Source organism: Phoenix dactylifera, chromosome 12, assembly GCF_051530095.1.
Source record: "Phoenix dactylifera cultivar Ajwa chromosome 12, Ajwa_hap1_PhDact_Kaust_v1.1, whole genome shotgun sequence".
NCBI classification, from domain to species: domain Eukaryota; kingdom Viridiplantae; phylum Streptophyta; class Magnoliopsida; order Arecales; family Arecaceae; genus Phoenix; species Phoenix dactylifera.
In genome coordinates, this window is record NC_143201.1 from 29,503,094 (window position 1) to 29,523,049 (window position 19,956).

Below are 19,956 nucleotides of genomic sequence, written 5' to 3' on the forward strand. Positions count from 1 at the left end.
AGCCCTGCAAACTTTGCTCGCTTCGCATCCTCTATCTACATGGCTTTAGGTGCAACTTTAATTAATCAAGGCCTTCTTTTTTGTGTCATGGAGCCCCAAACCCCGATGGATAGGTAGTCACCATGTTCTTTGGTGGTGGTTGTTCACCCTCCCGGATAGTGGTGTGCCTCCATTGCAGCAGCAGTCACCGTGTTCTTTAGTATGATTATTTTACTTGGTTTTATGACACCACACTTAGGTCCATATCTCCCTGAAGTCTATGCATCAATGCAACAAATTCCAAGCAAAAGCAATGGTTCATACAAGTAATGAGTCTTGGGGAGCTGACAATATTCTTATTTTGATGCTTGTATGTAGGCAAGCTAGTCATTAGTGACAGCTTTAATCTCCTAATTGCGGCTCGGCATTCAAGATAGACGTTCTCAAAACATGGTGATAGCAGCAAGAGAAGCTTTAAATGAAGGCTGAGAGCATTGATTTGGAGGCGACTGGAGTCCGACTCGTTTAGAGTGCCGTTCGAGAGCTCATTCCAGAGATCTTAATGATATTTTCTCGTTGAAAAGAATTCTAAAAGTCGATGCTAGGCACCGTAAATATCCAGATAGGCATTAGAATAGAGAGAGAAAATATCATTAAATTTATTTGTTTAATGAAAGTAATTAGGGTGATGGCCTCTATCAATGTTTTGCTCGAAAAAAAGAAAGTAATTAGGGCCATTGCCTAAAAATTAGTATTATTTAGACGTGTATTTTGAGCTAAGCTCTTCCCTTTCTCGTTTTGCATCCACCCATGCTGTCTAAAGTTGCTGTTTAATCGTGCGAGCATCACTTGCTGGAACCTCAGTGCAGGATCAAACAACAACAACTACAGCTTCGATCTTGGCCGCCACGAAATGAACCTCTCGATGAAATTATAGCATGCATCAGTATGGCTATGCATGCCGCCAATAACTGAGGCATATTTCTGTTGGCCAATCATCGAGATGATAGCATAAATGAAACCCATGCCAACGCATCTTGATGGTTAGTGATGTGAATCGGCATAGCCGTGCATACAGTGATTGCAAATGGAAGGCCAAGTCAGGTCATCTTTCACTTGTTCTCATTCAATTCTGGACCAAAAAACATGAGAGAGGGACTTAGCCCTGCTCTGCTGAAGATAGCAGCTACTGCCATAATATATAGCTTCATTTTCGGTTGGTGTGGGGGCTTTGGTGATCCCTAACAATTTACATGGAGAATATAATTAAGAGGAAAGCAAGCTTTTGATGTTGAAGATAGGGAGGTAAGTAATATTAGAGATTCTAAGGTTTTATACATAACTGATTGCACATAGTTGGGCCCGTTGGCACCGAGGCCCAACCCAATCGATATATTAGTCCAAGGAAGTATTCTAGGGTCCAGCCCACTCAGATCTGGCCCTAAATCAGATCCTAGTTTGATCTTAAATCATCTATTCCAGCTGAACCCTAAATCAGCTTTGAGCTGAAATAATACTTGTCCCAACAACACGCCATGCATGTACCGCTCAAGCACTTGCAAGGGAACGGATGCTGCTGATAACAAGGTTGCAAGCATGCATCCTCTCCCTGCCTAACCAGACCAGATACAAGGCTCGAGCTAGGTAAGAGGCTAACCTTTAGACTCAAAGACCTCTGCACACCAATTTTAACCCTTATTTGCTTACAAATACATGTCTGATACCAGATTATGTCGATCGAAAACTAGATTTTAATTTGTTGGAATAATTATAATTTTTAACATGTTTGGTTCTCCATTAAATATTGTCCAAATAGAACATTGGGTATAATAGATTTTATTTATTATTCCTTTTGAATAAGTAATTACTTCTAGCAACATAAATACTGCTAAAGATTCTTGGCAGCCAGATTTGTAAGAATTTTATGTAGCTTAAACATATGACGGATTGTTAGTTTGAAAATGTATAAAGGTTTTTGCATACTTGACTCGGGATATACTATATATCCTCTTCGACCAAGGATGGATTAATAAGGATGAAGTGGATAATATACCTTAGTTCGTATATAATATTTGTATGGGTCTATCTAAGGTTGATAGCACTCTAGCTGCTTACCTTGTCTCTTCTTGATCTAAACCAACTGTCTCATAGAGAAGCTTTTAAATCTCAAAACTAAATGAGGGATCAAGAAAATGATGGGAGCAATGACAGAGGATATGAGCTGTGCATAGTGCCTTACCATTTTTCTTCCTCAGCTTTCTCTACGTTCACTGTATCTCTATCCTAAGCTTTATTTATGACTTCGTGATGTGAGTTAGAATTCACAAGATTGAGCTCGATCGGCTTGGGCAAGTCATAGCAAAGTTTTTACAGTTTGAGTTGAATTCTAAAATAAAAACTCCGAGCAATTTGGTGCGATGGGCTGGTCAACTAGTAAAATTCTTTGAATTAACTCGATCTCAATCTAAGTCAATAATCTGCAAAATAATAATTTAATTTACTTTACTCATTACTATTGGATTGATTGACTCTAATCATAGTATTTTTTTTATTACTTGGCTGGTGCCTAATTGTTTGATCTATAGATCCATGCTCTAACATTTTACCTTTCAATTTTATATGCCTTCGTTTTGGCGGGAGTCCCTGTTCTTTTAAATTTTTCTGGCGGGATTGGACCTTCCAATTCCAAATAAATTCACCCGAGCAGCGGCGGGTTGAGGCGTGTGACTCAACGCAGGCCACCCTGTTCTCTTCGCCTGCCCTTCTCCCGTTCAAATCCCACCCGTCACCTCCATAAATTCGCAGAAGCCCGGTTCCCATCTCCTCAAAACCCTAATTGAAATCGATCAATGGAAGAGCAAGAGGATCGACGACGACAGCAAAAACGACAACTCCAGGGCGGAGGAGGAGAGGAAGAGGGGGAGAGCAGTGGAGTTCTGAGGCCATCGCTGCCGATGGGGAGGGTGAAGAAGATGGTGAAGCTGGACCGGGAGATCAAGAAGGTGAACTCGGAAGCCCTTTTCCTCATCTCCCTCTCCACCGACCTCTTCCTCCAATCTCTAGTCTCCGGCGCACGCGACGCCGCCCTCGTCAGCAAACGCCGCACCATCAAGCTCGACCACCTCCACTCCGCCGCGTGCTCCCATCCCCCTACCTCCGACTTCCTCCTCGACTCCCTCGCACGGCCTGCACCTCCCTCGCATCCGGCCGCCCGGCCCCGACCCGCCGCCGCCGCCGCCGAGAAGCCCCTCCCTCCCGGTGCCCGCCGGATCGACGATTTCTTCAGGAAGCCGTCGGCGGATCCTCAGTGATGACCTCATCTCATCATTCCTGGTACGCCACCGCCTTCGCTGTTTCCCATCTTTCTTTCATTATTTTCTTTTCTCAAGATGCAATGCATGCATGCTCGTCTGATTGCGATCGGAGTGCTGGGAATTGGGATTGAGAGAGAACTTTCTCAAATGATGCCGCTGGTGCCCCAGTTAATTGGGGTTTCATCTCGAGTTCGTTATTGACGAGGATGGGGAATCGCTGATTAGCCTGACCTCTTCTCTTCTTCTTGCGCTTATTTTAATCTGATTTCTGACATTAATTATGAATGCGACCATATAGCTCGTGTTTTCATATTTTGCTGAGTTTTGTTCCGCTAGCTGGTTAATCTTTTGGGCCGAAATTACTTGAATTGTACATATGATATGCGTGGATTCTTGTGAAAATTTTCGAAGTCTGTACTCTTATGGCTACCTGAACATTTTTACCTTTTACTATGTATTAAAGGATCTTAAGTTTATTTCTCCCCTTTAAGGGCTTCTTTGGGAACCGGAGAGAGAGAGCGGTCGCCGCGGGATAAAATCCAGCCGTCGTAATCTAGCTTCACGGGTAGGACTTCGAGAGAGAACATAGATTTAGTGGTGACCATCTCTTTTATCTGGTGCTTAAGAGTTGCACATCAACTTCGTGTCTCAATGTGAGCACGCCAAAGTGACCTGGTTTTCAGGTTACCTCGCGTGAAATTTAGATGTGTCACGATCTTGTTGGGGTAAAGGGCAAGAATGAGTTCAGGTCAGTTCATATACCTCCCAATTTGGTCTCAGAGGGGTTTGGATCGATCAGGTTGGTCTCTACTTTGGATAGGCGAGATTTGTAATGCAAGACTCACCAGGTCTATAGGTCTGAGCATGTAAGGAACCATATCCTACTTCAAGTCTTTCTGGACACTGATGGAAATTTTCGAGGATCATCTTCTTGAAACTCCCTTCTTCTTGCCCATTGCCTGCCTCGTGTCTTTATTAATAATCAATTTCCTCTGTCCATGCATCTTAGGCTACCTCTGCTTGATTACCAAGCTCAACCATCTCCACTCTACTTTTCTTGGATACCTTTTGCTCCTTCTATCTTCCTCCTGGAGTCTCTCTTTAGGCAATTGCCACTGCCCCTGCAAATAGCCACCTTCCCTTGATCTGCTGAAACTAAGAAGGCCCTGTTGGATTCTCTGTGATCTTAATGCTACCTCTTCTTACTTTTGATATTCTTTACTGTTGGGAGAAAAATGGATTGCTCAAAGCACGTGGATATATCGCCGGAACTTGATGGCGAGCGCGATGACAGCAACCCTCATGGCGCCCGACCTCAAGGTGTCCGACCTCAAAACGCCCAACCTCAGTGCGCTCGGCCTCAGAGCTTGCAGTCTTGATCTCGGTTAAGCTGAGCCCGATCGACCTCAAGCCCAAAGGAGATCCAGTCAAAGGAAGAAGCAGACCCCTCCACTCCACCAAAAATCAAGTCCCCCTCCTCATCCGGGGTCCAATCCCGCGATCTCCGCCCCAGCAACTGTCAACGATTAAATGCACACAATTTCAACGGACCTCCAGCCAGCCCAAAATCTCGGGCCATCCACAGCAACTCATTAATTCACACGATCACGTCCAATCATTACGGTAACTCATTAATTCGTATAATCACGTCACAGGTAACCCATACACCCTTCTTATAAAAAGGAGGGACTTCTTTCTTATGGGGGGAGTTTTTTCTTTTATGTAACCTCTTTGCTGGCTCCACCAAAAAAACTCTCTCTGACTTAAGCACCGGAGGGCCGACGTCGGAACTTCCGGCCACCGGCTTCTTGCAGGTTCTTCGGAGAAAGCTGTCCACCGCCGCATCCCCTGCCGGAGCTCCTTCTCGGTCTACGGTCACCCTCGAGTCCAGTTTCCAGCAACATTTACCAATGTGGCAATCGGAATGGCTTTGTGTCTTGTTTTGACCAAGGGGCTTGACTTATGATACTACAGTTGCATCAAACCTCAATATCACTAGGTCTCATTAGGCTATATATTGTCAAACAGCAATTTTTGGTTTTCATTTTATTTTATTTTATTAGGAGAGCTAGGACACGAGGAAGCTCGATTAAAAATTGGGGTCATCATGATCCAACACCTAGTTACTTCACCAATTCAACTAGATGGCACCCTTTGTTTGCTTTTAGTTCTTGAAATAAGCTATCTGCGAATTCCTTCTACATGGTTATTTGTATTTTGATTTCTGAAATAAAATTCATTAAATTAGTCTTTCTTGGCACATTTGTTCAAATGAGCGAGGCCTTCAGATGTCCATAGCAACCAAGTTAAAATTTAGGAGGTACGAATTACTAGTTGTATATGGTTTAGTGAGTAATATCTAGCTTTTTCTTTTTAATGAAGTATTCTGCCAGTCATAATGTTTCTATCAGATTAGAGAAGCCAAGATCAGAAGGGCAATGCCAAGGGCTCATATAGAGGTGATCCATGCTACAATGCTCTAAGCTAAAGTGTTGAAGGCATGCATTAACAAAATATATAGCTGAAAAAACACTACCAGTCCTATTTTTTTTTTTAAATTGAATTATTGATACTATTCATAACACTCGACAGTTAGCTGTATAAATTTTCACCATCCCCTTAAACATCTCGTCAGGCACTTGATAGAAGAACCGAACCTGGAAATGAAGCCAATCCATCTTTTGGAGCTCCCTTTAACTTAAGAATGGAATTGATCAGAAGGAGACAAAGAGTTTGTTCAGGAAACTGGGCACCGTATCTGGATAATTCAGACTGGGAATGAAGGTCAGTGCCAGTCTTACCAATTAGTAGAGTAATTTTGTAAAAGGTCTGCTTTTCTGTATGTGTCTCTTAATGAAAATCGGTTAGGTGCTGTTTGCGCCTCACATTTCTCTCGTATGTAGTTCGTTCTGTTTGTTTCCACCATAGAGCATTAGAGTATCACATTCACTAGCTTGTGACCATATTGAAGCTTTTGAATACATTTTAATGTTTTTATTATTTGTTCTTCAAAATCTGTTTTGAACTAATAATCTATGTCAACATAGCTTTAGAGAACTAGAATTAAGAGTTCCTGCAAAGGCCTAGTTTTGCTTTTATTTCAACTTCAACTGGCGCTTGCAAACTTAAAATTTTTCAAATCTTGGGGAATCCTTCATGAGTACCAAGGGTAAGCTCATCTTTCAGTATATTTATTTTTCGAGCGCAAAATTATAGCTCATCTTTGACTTATTAATCAATCAAGTTAATTTTGGGCTGAATTCTAAAGTGAATGAAAGTTGCTTGCAAATAACTCTGCGTGCTCAACAGCTATGTTTGCCAATGATGAACTTAGTTCTTGAGAGTAGGGGGTTGGTAATATTTCTGCTCTGATCTCCATGGTTGATTTCCAACTTCCCCCCTCATGGAGATTAACTAACATCTAAATAGATGTGTCTCCAATCATGCTTTTTTTTTTTTTTTCCTTCTTTTGTTTGCTGCTGAAAATGAAAGTATCATAAATAATTTGTACGGATACAACTGAAAAAATTAAAAAACAAAACATCACCGAAATCGCCAGGCAAATCCGCCTCTTCCTTCTATAGGAGCTCTCCAGAATGGTTGGCAACAAAAGAACTAAAGAAGCCAATCATGCTTTTTATTTTTGCTAATTGAAATATTAAAATCCACTGTATGCTTGCATCTGGCAACCAGCAAAGAGCTGCAAGACGTCTTCTAGAGCTAACCTACCTTACTTAGAGTGTTAAAAAAACAATTTCACAAAGGCAATATTTGTCCTATGCCGACCTAGGTAGATGTATTAGTCTTATGGCAGCTTCATGAACAGCTGTATCAGAAGATGTAACATATATAGTTTCGGATGCACTGCGTTTCCACCTCAGATTTAAGCTGCCACATTGCAGCAGCAGGATTTGGTAATCTCTTGGTATTTGACATTGAGCTGCAGCTTCTCTGCTGTATGTTCCAGCGGAAACAAAAGGAGCGTTTTTTCTGTGAAATTCCCAATTTTTTTTGAGAACTCCGAATTCGGTCGGGTACACAGGGATCACAAGCACCGAGTCTTCTGAACAGCCAAGCACCATAAGAAGGTACCACTGCTGGTTTCCCTCCTCTTCTCAGTTCTCTCACACACACACACACACACACACACAAAAAGAGAGAGAAAAAAAAAGCTATATTAAATTCATGACATTTGTTAGAAAGGGGAGCAGCAGGAGTGCGACGAGCAGCGCGCCGAGGAGTATGGCCATGCAGTACCACTTCCTGGAGCTCTTCTGGTAGTCCCTGGCCGTCTCCAGCTCGACCGTCCCCCTCCTGACGAAGGAGTTTGCATGCGCGACGTGGCTCTCGATATCGTTGAGCTGGTGGCCCTGCGCCTCGACGAGTGCCGCCATGTCCAGGAAGACCTGGTGCAGGTCGAGCAGGCTCTTCTCGATCTCCTTGACGGCGTCGTGCCGCTCCTGGATCTCCGAGATGGCGTCCATGATCTGCCCTCGCCCTTGCTCCTGGATCGCCTTCTGGAGGAACGTCTCGCTCTCCCCCGACGAGATGATCGTCTCGATCGTCTGCTCGTCGGCGTGCTCCCCGGTCACCGTGTAATACCGCCGGCCCACCGTCTCCTTGTACTCGGCGGCGATCCTCGTCCGCAGACCCTGGAAGTCGTCCATCAGGTCCTTGAGCTTCTTGCCGAGCCCGCTCACGACGGATGTGCGCGTGCGGTCCGCCGACGTGCCGGGCCCGCACCCGGGGAGCTTCCGGTGGGCGGCGTTGGCCCGGTCGAGCGCCTCCAGCTTCCCCTTCACCGCCTTGGCGCGGCGGAGCACCTGGTCGATGTCGGCATCCATGCGCGCCCGGAGATCCTTCATGGTCTTGGCATTGTGGACCGTCTTGCTCTCCTCGTTCGCCTCCTGGAGCCGCCGGTACAGCTTCTCGAGCCCACGCAGGTCATCCTTCACGTTCTCCACGTCCTCGAAGAACTTGTCCAGGTTGACGCTCTCCTTGCCGGCCTCCCCCATTCCGCCCATCGTCCCGGACTCCATCTCGTCCAGGTGGACCTGCTGCTTCAGGTCCGTGTACTTCTTGAAGGAGCTCGTAGAGAAGAGGTCGTTCATCTTCAAATTAAACTACGCGCGGATATATATATGGAATCTCGAGCAAATCAACAACGGACTGGCTCTTGTTTATTTATTCCTCTTTTTCCCTAAGGTTGATATATATATATATATATATCTCTAACAATATCGGTAGCTTATCCTATGTTTCCGAAGGTGGCTAGCTGCTTCATCTTTCTGGGAGCCAAGGGTGGTTTTGCACGGGGAGCTGAAGATGTTGGACCCAGGAGGAGGCAAGAGCGATGGGTCGGCGTCCGGCACGGGGTGGTGGCGATCGGAGAGCGATCTGCATGAGAGAGAGTGAGATGGCAGTGGGCAACGGCAGCCGAATCTGGTTAGGCCAACCCAGAAAATGAGAGGCCGCTCTCTCAGGAGGGAAGGGGAAGGGGAAAGGGTGGTTTCATGGTCTCGTCGAGGGAAAGGATCGAGAGGGTGGCTGCCATTTGGCGAGGCCGCTCGAAGGCTCCTACAAAAGCTGACGTCCAAACACGCCGAGTCCTGGTGCGTTGACCGGGCTTCGGATGGACCCTGGACGCGGGTCTGCCTTCGTCTCAGAGCGGAAATAGCCCATCTCATCCGGGGGCCGGTACAGGCGTGGGAACGGCACTACATGAGTATTCTTCATCACCAAAATGTCTGGCAACCAGCATAGATTTGGTGCGTGTTTGTCACTTTTCCACGTAACTATGGTTGATATTATAGTTTGCTTCAATGCTATCATAAGTAGAAGACTTCATATGTCGCCGGTGGTGAGCGGTGGTGGGCAGGTAAGTATCGCTACGTGGGGATAAAAAAAGGGTTATTAAATGAGATAAAAACATTTTAGAAAACTTATTGCTATCCATATACTTGTAATTATGCATCAAATTACATAGTAGAATCAAAAATGTTCCCAACAGAAGGAGTTGATGTGAAAGCTAAATTAAAAAATTGAATAATCAGAAAAATACCAAGACCTATTGAAATATTATTCTTGTATTTTGAAAAAAAAAAAAAACTTAACTAATGTTTCATTCAATTTTAGGACCTTGATCTCTCTAGTCGACCTTTTTTTAAGAAAAAATGTCTCATTTTCTCTTACAGAGCTGAGCTACTTTCGTCAGTTCTTCGCCATCTTGCTGGCCACTTTGAAATTTTACCATTTATCTTTGTCATTTATATTCCAAAATTTTCACGACATTTCCTACTATCATGTTCTAGTAGTGGAAGTTATTTTCGCCACTTTTATGTCTGCCTTAAAAATTTTCATGACACTTCTAATTATCATGTTTCAGTATTGGAAGCATGACTTTTATCAAAGAGTCATAATAGACTGGTGCCCCAACCAGGTCAAGCTCTCGTACAAGATCAAGTTCTAATGGGAAGACCTGAAATCAGTTGGGGTACAGGCGGCCGGAGGTACCGCACACGACACATCAGAATAGTGTTAAATAACAACCATAACAGCGGCAGCTGACACCTCTCTTCCTTCATATAGCTGAATTGTGTGGAAACATTGTTATATAATACAAATATTCATTGCATGATCATATCTAGATGTTAAATCGCACATAACAATGTTATTAATCCCATGTGCATGGCGTCATTGTTCATTCCTGGATATATGGAGCTAAGTGCTGCTTTGATGGGAATAAACCCAACCACCAGGCATATGAAACCATTTTGCAGGCCCATTGCAGGCACCAGAAAACATTTTAACCAATGTTCTCAGGCAAAAGCAGTTAATTGCAAATAGCAAGGACATAAAACCCGGAGCCACGGCCTCGCTGAGTTTTGTCATCCAAATGATATATTAACTTGACATTTGCCTCACTGTCATATGAGACAAACCAAAACTATTAGGCATTCCAAGCTCTTCAAATATCAGCCCATGAAATCTTCACATTCATTAAAGCATATGAACTAAATATTGCATAAACTAACAAACGTCAAAAGATTACAAAGTGCATTCATTAAGGCATATTTCTTATATTACATGAACGATAACAACCAGCATGAATTTTTCTCATATTAAAAGTAATTCTGGAGCCCCCCCCCCAAATAAACACCAGGACTGCCTTCAGTTTATCAAAAATAGCTGCACTATTTTACAACATTCACGTTATCTAATTTCAGCGTTAAAGAACCCATGTGAACATATTTACAGCGGATTCTAGAATTGAATATAAGGCGCAGAAAACAATCGATTCACCCAGTTCCCAATGCAGCAGGCTTCCTCAACCAGTACTGCTGAAACCGCTGTCTCGCATACTCCATATAATCGAATTCAATATCATTCACATGTTCCTGCAGACAAATGGACAAATGAACTGAAAAAGTTGACACCAATTGCCACGAACACGAGTAGTAATAGGAGCCCAACTGAAAAAGAAGACAGACACAAGTGACTTACTGATATTATTCCCCATAGGCCCCAAATAACGTGACTTGCGAGAGCATACTTCTCAATAAGTTGCAGTAAATTGTCAACTTCCACCTGATTGGGTGTTTCACCTATAGGTAAAAGAATAGAGCCAAAGAAAATTTTAACAGGGTGAAGGAAGGATTTGTTTCTTTTGGCAGGGACAAATAAACTAGAAGAAAGGAGGAAAAGAAGAAATAAAATTGAAAACCGATTGTGACAAAAGTAGGATAATTGATTCGCTCAGCTATTTCAACCGGAAAAAAAAAAAAAAAAAACACCAGACAGGACAAACATCAAAATTCACCCTATTAAATTTGAGGCTTATAATGTCACCGCATCCATTTTGCTAGCAATATACCATGTTATTAACATCTAGTGGATCTGAGAACATGTTTTCCAGTCCATCAGGGGGCTTAAAAAAGCAGCTTGCCTGCAAAATCTTGTTACAGTCACGTGATCCTGATGATATATTAAATAAACAAACATGCATCCATATTTTGAAAATGACCCAACCCAACATTGCAAATTAAAAGATGATTAAATCACTTCCAAGACATGAAGAGTTTCTTCTTATTCTTTCTAATTGGAAGACTTGATTTAAATTCACCTTGACCCTGTCAAACTATTGGTCCGGTCCAGCATATCTCATTGATTGCACAATCCTATGCTGACCACATAATGTGATAAACTCCAGACAGTCATCATGCTTACTGCTTCCTACTTGATATACGATGGCAAACCTCAACACACCAGTCTACCATGTTAAGCGAGCAATAATTCGGGGACACATGAATGCATTTAAAATGGCCACAAATTTATATCTTCCTAACTCATCTCAATGCAAGATCATCGTTTTGTTCTGTAATTCAACTTTCATAATGTGAAAAGATTTAGAATCTGCGGAAATTTAAACTTATCGATTCTAATATCATTTACACATTTACCCGCTGCATCTGTTGATGCATGTATGGAATGCTTAAGACTGCTTAAGATTGTGACAGGTTATTTCAATCTGTTGCTGAGGTACAGCTTAAACCAAAAAGATCAGTTTTCATCACGTGTTTTACGCAGCCTGTAAACAGATTACCTGAGGAACTCAGATATGTCTGCACAAATCTCTTGCGCTCGTCATAACCTGTTGCCAAAAAGATTAGAACCAGAGAGTAAAAACCAGTTTGAGTATATAAATTTCAAAGTGATCGCAAATTGAATACCAAGAAATATGAACCTGGGTATTTGTTGAAATCCAAAATGTGAGGGGTCTCTGTATGGTAATCGGAAGCCATCTCACAAAAGTGATTGGCAAGATCATATGCAATGGGGTTGAAACTTGCATACTCGTAGTCCTAGAAATTATAAAACAAAAGAATGATGAGAGGTGGATAGCATGGACATCTTACAAAATTTCATAGGTGTCTGCTTTTGGTCTGCTGTTGAGAGGTCAAGAAAAAAATTTATATCAGAGTGCTGGATATGCAAGAAATTGGCTCTGATTATATCATTGAGGCATCAAGAAGAAAGGTTCCAATCTATCAACAAATTATGTAACAACAGATAAGCAAACACAAGAGTAAGGATGAAGCTACAATTGCTAGAGTAGCACAAATAATCAGTTAACAAGCCAAACTTTTCATATCCTTCCACAAGCAGCCACAAGCAAATCTTGGGCGCTAGAAACTTCTACTTGGGGTGGCATACCTGCTTTAGAAACTCGTCCTTGCACCAGCTTCTTAAGTTTGTATAACTTGAGAGACTTATTTCCGCTTACGCACACCCCATCCCACTTCTAGCAACTAAGAGCCAGACTACTCATGGATTTCCTCACCATAAATAAATAAGCAATCACTAGAAGAAACGCCCTCCCCCCCAACACAGAGAGAGGGGGGAAGGGTGGCACATAAAAGAGTACTAAAACTTTCACTCATTCATATTCTCGCACAATATACATGCAGGACAGAACCAATATATTGCCTATGCAGATAATTATTCCCATAAAGAATGATGATTAGCAAAGTAAATTTTCACATCTCAGACAACACATAATACAAGACAGCCCAATTATATGCATACATATGGACATGCACACAAATTTACTCATACACTGTTGAGATAATGTGATTCAAATAGGATTTCTCAAGAGAACAAACTTGGCCCTTATCACAAGACAAACTTCTGACCAACTAAGGATCGATGTAATTAACATGCGCATCTTACTGAGCTGTTAACTGTACCATCCTCTACAAAGCAAACTGTCTTTGATTTTTATAATCACTTTGAACTTCTTAACTTATACTGCGAAATGAAATATACTAAAATCCTAAAATCTAAATGTCGCTTGGTCTGCATCACTGCATCACTCTCCTATAATTGGTAGGGGAAGAAGAACAAATAGAAAAGGATAGAAAAATGGATCTGACTCATCATTGGCAGTGTATTGCTTAGTTTGGGAGTGTATACCACAAAAGTAGGACCAACACCCACCATGCTTTTCATGGCTTAAAACCCTCATAGCTACCATTCGAACTTCATGACCAACTGTCATAACAATTCATCTATATGAGATGGAATTCTCCCTGGAAAACACAACTTGGTGTGAAACCAAATTTAGAGATAGTACTCCACTTAGCTAATCGCAGAGAAATACTGGACCAAGAAAACCCAATGTCCTGCATGTAGATTGATCTAACTAAGCGCAATTCTAAAAGTATCAATTTTTTCACTTAATTAGTAGTAAAAAAAAATGAATAAGGATTAAGATAAAAGACGAACGGGAAACTAGTTATATTGTATCTCAGAGATAATAAATTCCACTTTTCTTTGGAAGTTCTTTCTGTTACAAGTTTTTCTGAGACCATCAGCAACACTTGCACACTTGGAGAAAATATGCTGTGAATAGCAAGAAACTAACCATTCAACTATGACTATAACACTCCTCCATCTCACTGAGCAGAAACAGCAGTTTGAAAAGTTCATGTAGCCCTTTGCACTTTTTCATTTCTTGTGATTTGGCTGGATGTACTCACGTTAGAGTAATTTAAATTGCCGTTTTTACCCCCCCCCCCCCCCCTCCCCCCCCCAAAAAAAAAGAAAAAAAAAGTTTATGTTTTAAGCAATTGGCTAGAAGAGCCGGTATACTAGTATGTAATAGAGAAAGGAACTTACTATTATAGTTACTTGTCGGGTCTCCTCATCAATCATGATATTCCCATACTGGAGATCATTATGACAGAATCCTATTCTCTGATCTTTCTCAGACAATAAATTTTCTAAAGTAGTTATCTCCTCCTCTAGGGTATCCAAGCGAAATTCTTTAGCTTCATCAGCAGAAGACAAATCTTGAGCTGTTTTAAGCCAGTTTCTGAGATAGAGAGAGATAATATAAGCTATTGATCACATGACCATGCAAAGTTTAATCCTAAAGTTTGATGAGTAATTAAAACATACCTCAGTCTTTCCCATAAAAATACATTCCTTGGACCAGGCATGTCAAGATCATGAAACTCCCTTAATTTTGATGCTATAAGAGCTGATATTTCTGGATCCCGCAGATCAGCTGCAGAGAGTGTCTGGAATAGCAAAAGCAACATGACTATTTAGAATATTGATAGACAAATTGTGAAATAGCACAATCCAAATAAAAGGCATATGGAGGCATGGTGCTATATGAAACCAGATTTACAATTCGGTGCAAGGGATACTCTGCAAGTAAGTCCAGGTATTTTGCTACCTTACCAACTTAGATACTGCAGGATGTCATAATCCCCATCCTTTTTAAAGTAAGCACCATTTTACTCTTTAGAAAAGAAAGCACTAAAGCTGAGATTAATCCTACAAACCCTGAGATTATCTATCCAACAATATTCGAATGCACCTTATACCCAGTTTCTTCATATATTGAAGGTATATTCCATCCTTAGAAGTAAATTTACCAGACTTTCTCTCGAGTCATAGCTATAAACAAAGTTTTCTGATTGTTTGGTACCATGCTTGCTACCATATATCCACAGAGTTTCGCATATGCCCAGGTCCTAAGACTATTCAGTGTAAAATATTCGCACTAATAGCATCAGGGACAGCATAAAGAATAAAGAGCTTCTTGACCCCATAAGCACCGGAAGTATCGACCTTTTCGACTGAATAGTAAGTGAATAAAATACTCCTCAAATAAGAGTTCAAAATAGACAATGTTAATGACAGCACATTGAACTTAATAGTGAAAATAATAAACATCAAAAGATCCAGCTTGAAAAAAAAAAAGAAAAGAAAGAAGAAAGAAAGAAAATATGTTCAAACAAAACCCTGCCCAGAAAATTCCAGCTTGAAACTATCGATGTCTTCAAAACGACAATTGCAATAATAAAATCAAATGATCAGTTAAAGCAACCCATATCCAACAGAGCAATCAAAGAACTCGGCATGCACCTACAGATGAAAAGATTAACCAAACAAAAGAAGTGGAAAACATTTTTTTCCCCTTCTTTTTAGCGAAGTTAGGCATACCCTGGCGTTGATGAATTGCTCGATCCGGCCATTGGGAAACCGCCCGAGAAGCCGCGGGCCCTGCCCGTGCCTCGACATGCACTCGAACGTCCGGATCTCGTCCTCTCGGTCGAAGAAGACATCCACCCCCTCGCCGTAGATCCGGACCAAAACCTTTCGAGAGACCCCGTCCTTCCTCTCTGTGGGCCAGTTGATTTGGTAGACCTCGTTGGTCATCGCCCCCTTGAGATGCACCACCTCCAACGCCTTGGAGTCGACCACGTCGCTCCATTCCGTCGCCAAGTTGTCAAGAATCCGCCGCGCCTCCTTCGGGATCCTCTCCACGGCGTCGGTAGTGCTGCCCATCTCGACCGCCACCATTTTTCTCGTACCAGAACAGCTTGAAAGAAACGAGAAAACAATGGGAAAAAAAATAGAGAGGGGGATGGAGGAAGGGTGGACGAAAAAATCAAACGGAGGAAAGATTCAACCACGAAGAAACGTAAAGAGAGATAGAACCCGAGCGCGATTTTCTTCTTTGCTTCCGTGGAAGCCTAACCCTAAAAATAGAGAGGGGGATGGAGGAAGGGTGGACGAGAGAGCCTAATAAATAGATGCCGATGGAAATGGCGTCAAAAACAAAAATAGAAGAAAAAAGTTTTGCCCAAAAAAGGGAAGCGGGAGTTACCACAGGACGGACGTGCTGGATTGGGACACGTGTTGGGTCGAGGCGGCTCTGGGCCATCGGAGACGTGGACCTGGGAGGCTTGCGGCGAGCATCGGCGGGTTCGTCGCTGCTCCACTTTCTAATTCTAATTGGGATCGCAAGAGCGGCGGGAGCAAGCTTTTCTTCTAGGCCGCAGAACATGGGGCCTCTCAGGTGCTGGCACGTGTCCTTTCGGATGTGGGCCCCGTGCATCCGTGTACCGCTGACATTGCACCCATTCCAGCGGCAGCACACGTGCCACCAGAATAAGTCGGATCGTCGTTAGTTTTTTTTCCCCCTCTGGCATGTAAATATATGGTAAAGCCCAGCTTCAACTAGTTGTGCAGTGCGTTATCTAGAAATAAAATCAGGTATTTCACATCCTCCTTTTAGAATTCAGTGTATACATAGTGTTTGGAGAAAAATGGATCACCCCACAAATACAATTAAAGCATCCAAATCCGACAGCAGGCCGAGCTCATGCAGGTAGAACAGAGCTCATGCAGACCGAGCTGAGCTCATTCAGGTCGAGCCCAGCAGGCTGAGCTCAGAAGACCGAGCCGAGCTTAAAAGACCGAGCTCATGCAGGCCGAGCTCAGAAAGCTGAGCTCGTGCAGACCGAGCTCATGCAGTCCGAGCCGAGCTCATGCAGGCTGAGCTTAGAAGGCTGCCGAGCACAGAAGGCCGAGCTGACCTCAGAAGGCCGACCTCGTCGTCCATATGCTGCAGCCATGCCCTGCAGCAGCCTCACCATACCATACTTTACTTGCCGACCACGCCACGACATATCAACCATGGATCATACCCTGCTACGACTGTCAACGCCTCACCATTCCCAAGAATGGACTGCACTGCGCGCCACAAGCAAGCTCTGGCTGCGCGCCATCTCCTCCCATGATGGGAACGGACCATCCACGGCAACTCATTACTTCACACGCCCACGTCCAATCGTAACGATAACCCTTTAATTCGCCCAGTCACATCACATGTAACTCTGCCACTCCTCCTATAAAGGGGGAGCTTCTTCCTCTAAAAGAGGGCTTCTTCCTCCCAAGGGAGGGCTTCGGACTTCTACATACAGTCTCTCTCCTTCTCCAAAATTAAGCCTCCCTTTGACTTAAGCATCGAAGGGCCGGCGCTGGAAATCCCAGCCACCGACTTTTTGCAGGTCCTCCGAAGAACGCCGCCCGCCGATAGACCGCCACCAGCCAACTCTTGCCGGAGCTCCTTCTTCTCAGCCGACGGCTGCCTTCGGGTCCAAATTCCAGCAACACATAGGTAGGTATATATATACATATATATACATATATATATACATATATAGATATATACATATATATATACATATATACATATATATATACATATATACATATATATACATATATACATATATATATATACATATATACATATATATATATACATATATATACATATATATACATATATATATATATATATATATATATATACATATATATATATATATATATACATATATATATATATATACATATATATATATATATATATATAATATATATATATATATATATATATATATATATATATATATATATATATATATATATAATTTAGTTTGTTTTACATTCATCTCATGTACAATTGCCGGTCTAAAGATTTATCAAACTTCCTATGCAAATTGATACGCTTCAGAACGGATCGCAGCCAATATAAAGGACCGGCCAATAGATCCTTCCATGAGACTCTCAGCCTACGAATCAATGCCTGCCACGAGGCAAGTCTAAAAGTATGCAAGAATCTTTTAAATTTCAAAATTTTTTTCGGGCTGACAATAGTCTCTGGATGAGTGATTATGGTTGTACCTTGATGTGCTACAGAGTTACAGAAGATGACCCATTCAGTAGTTGCCCGTCTTCCGTGACGTGCAACTAGACAGTCAATTCAGCCAGCTAGCTCCGGCGTTCACATCATCACAACTAATGCTCGATGTTGGTCTCGTGCATCTGCTTAAAAAATTGCACCAATAGGTTTCCAGATAATATAGTCTAAATTCTATCATTTTTTATGTCTCTTTTAATAGGATTCCTCATATTTGCCGTGCTTGATGTAATGAGGACAGGATTGATGGTTCAGGTCGAACCATTTTGTTCGTTGAACTTTTGCTAAATGCAATAACTTCATCAGAATCTAGTTCTTTATCTGGCTTGTGCTGCAGGGCTCAGCAAACCAGTACAATAGGCTTCTTAGTTGGGCTATGTATGATCAATCTAGGAGACCCATATTATACCCACGGTGGTCTAATATCTGGCAATCTACTATGATTCGTACCACCACTAAAACAACCAGCATGGATATACATTACTTGTTCAATTGGCACATATATGCAATCTAGGTCTTCATGATGCCAGTACAGCAAGTTTGTCAGGAGGCTTGATCATTTTGATGATGTTGCCTCCAGGATGTAAAAATTGGGGACAATCTGGAGCTGTTGATTGTCATGTCTTTTTTTTGTACCAGAGAGGGCTTTATAAATATTAGTGTAGTTTCTGCAACTGGAGCAATTAAATCATGCTATATTTGTACATTACATGCCCATTTAGTCCTGTTGTAGAAATAAAAGGTCTCGGACTTAGTCCCACATCGGCTGAATAGCGAAAATGTCCGTGCCTTAAATGGAGGGCTCGATTATCCTTCCTTCAGGAGGCGCCTTTTAAAGGGCAAAACCGTGAGGAAGGCTTCTACCGCTTCCAAAGCGGACAATATCTTTTATGGGGACACAGTCTTCTTTCACTATTCCAATTTGGTGAGGACTAAGGTCTGAGGTCGGGATAACAATTGGCGCGCCAGGAAAGGACCTTTGACCTAGGCTCAGACCTTCCCGCTGGGAGGGCTGATGTTGTGGGAATAAAGGGTCTCGAACTTAGTCCCACATCGACCGGAAAAGTCTATGCCTTAAATGGAGGACTCGATTACCCTTCTCTCAGGAGGCGCCTTTTAAAGAGCAAAACCGTGGGAAAGGTTTCTACCTGCTTCAAAGCGGACAATACCTTCTGTGGAGAAGTAGTCTCCTTTTCTTGTCCAATTCGGTGGAGGCTAAGGTCTGAGGTTGGGGAAACCCCGACCTCAACAAGTCTATTATCCACGTTTAGTTTTGTGGCAATTGGAAGATTTATGCTATATGAGTATGCACATTGGATTTATACCAATTAAGGACACTACTATCTAATAAAGATGATTGTTCTCAGGGGGAAAAAAAAAAATTGAATGAGATAGGGAAAAAAGATTGAACCAGCTATCACGTTCGGTTACTTTGATTTCTTTGACAAGGTATCGGACCAAGAGTGTTCTGGATTGGTGTTAGTGGTTCCACTTGGGGATGTAAAATTTGATCCATCGAAACAACAGTGCAGCCGAAAGAGAATGTCTTCTTCCATAACCACATGTTCTTGATGATTAGGGTTTTCTTCCCTTTCGAGAGGACCAACTGTTTCAGTAGCAAAATTATTAGTTAATTATTTATTCAATTAGGAGAAAAACCATTGGCCATATTGTTTTCCTTTATGCCCTATGTATTCATAATTACTCTAGTCGCAATCTAGTGCAAAGCCTACATTTGCAATTGGACATTGGGATTTGGGTCCAAGATTCCCCCGAGTGAAACACAGTCTTTCTTTGCCTAGATCGGACCTGGTCCTGAAAGTCCAGTTGCAGCGCTAACGGCGGCACCATTCCTAATATTAATTAGTTAACATGCACATAGCATGCATTAATGTCGTACGACTCCAAACAACGTCAACAATAGCCTTATTTATAGCATCAGCCATCGGATTACCTTGTACAGCTAACTGATTCAGACCCAGTAACGCTTGAACAAAACGACCTGATATGCACAGAACTCCCATAAGAGTGAATGTTCTAATCATGAAATCAACCTGTCTAGCACTTTACAGCAAATAAAGTTTGATAAACACCCTC

At 42.3% G+C, this 19,956-nt stretch overlaps 3 protein-coding genes across 5 annotated transcripts; 1 reads left to right on the forward strand and 2 right to left on the reverse strand.

The window, feature by feature from the left end:
• Positions 1 to 2,554: 2,554 nt before the first annotated feature.
• NF-YC13 (nuclear factor Y, subunit C13) lies at positions 2,555 to 7,631 on the forward strand. Of its 3 annotated transcripts, XR_005513498.3 has the most exons (4): positions 2,555 to 3,312; positions 5,929 to 6,077; positions 7,240 to 7,381; positions 7,493 to 7,631. XR_005513498.3 is itself a non-coding variant. In XM_008788353.6 (2 exons), the coding sequence occupies exon 1, from the start codon at positions 2,829 to 2,831 to the stop codon at positions 3,288 to 3,290; it is 462 nt and encodes a 153-aa protein (XP_008786575.1). In that variant the 5' UTR covers positions 2,555 to 2,828; the 3' UTR covers positions 3,291 to 3,312; positions 5,929 to 6,431. The 3 variants fall into 3 exon arrangements, 1 of the variants encoding a protein (XP_008786575.1); XR_016398034.1 differs by lacking the exon at positions 7,493 to 7,631 and having other exon boundaries at positions 7,240 to 7,434; XM_008788353.6 differs by lacking the exons at positions 7,240 to 7,381; positions 7,493 to 7,631 and having other exon boundaries at positions 5,929 to 6,431.
• Positions 7,370 to 8,985, reverse strand: SYP124 (syntaxin of plants 124). The gene has a single exon (XM_008782120.5). The coding sequence runs from the start codon at positions 8,402 to 8,404 to the stop codon at positions 7,466 to 7,468; it is 939 nt and encodes a 312-aa protein (XP_008780342.4). The 5' UTR covers positions 8,405 to 8,985; the 3' UTR covers positions 7,370 to 7,465.
• A 1,352-nt stretch (positions 8,986 to 10,337) lies between these two features.
• LOC103704865 (putative choline kinase 2) lies at positions 10,338 to 15,927 on the reverse strand. The gene is made up of 7 exons (XM_026803953.4): positions 15,309 to 15,927; positions 14,253 to 14,374; positions 13,971 to 14,166; positions 12,037 to 12,154; positions 11,896 to 11,943; positions 10,797 to 10,897; positions 10,338 to 10,690 (listed from the first exon to the last, which is right to left on the reverse strand). The coding sequence occupies exons 1-7, from the start codon at positions 15,666 to 15,668 to the stop codon at positions 10,592 to 10,594; spliced, it is 1,044 nt and encodes a 347-aa protein (XP_026659754.4). The 5' UTR covers positions 15,669 to 15,927; the 3' UTR covers positions 10,338 to 10,591.
• Between the last annotated feature and the right edge of the window lie 4,029 nt (positions 15,928 to 19,956).

Excerpts from the sequence above, each read along its gene's own strand:
- SYP124 (XM_008782120.5), bottom strand. The coding sequence starts at position 8,404 with ATGAACGACCTCTTCTCTACGAGCTCCTTCAAGAAGTACACGGACCTG.
- NF-YC13 (XM_008788353.6), top strand. The coding sequence starts at position 2,829 with ATGGAAGAGCAAGAGGATCGACGACGACAGCAAAAACGACAACTCCAG.
- LOC103704865 (XM_026803953.4), bottom strand. The coding sequence starts at position 15,668 with ATGGTGGCGGTCGAGATGGGCAGCACTACCGACGCCGTGGAGAGGATC. Across the intron at positions 11,944-12,036 it reads GGATTTCAACAAATACCCAG|GTTATGACGAGCGCAAGAGA; the intron begins GTTCATATTTCT and ends TTTTGGCAACAG. Across the intron at positions 10,898-11,895 it reads GACATATCTGAGTTCCTCAG|GTGAAACACCCAATCAGGTG; the intron begins GTAATCTGTTTA and ends TTTTACCTATAG.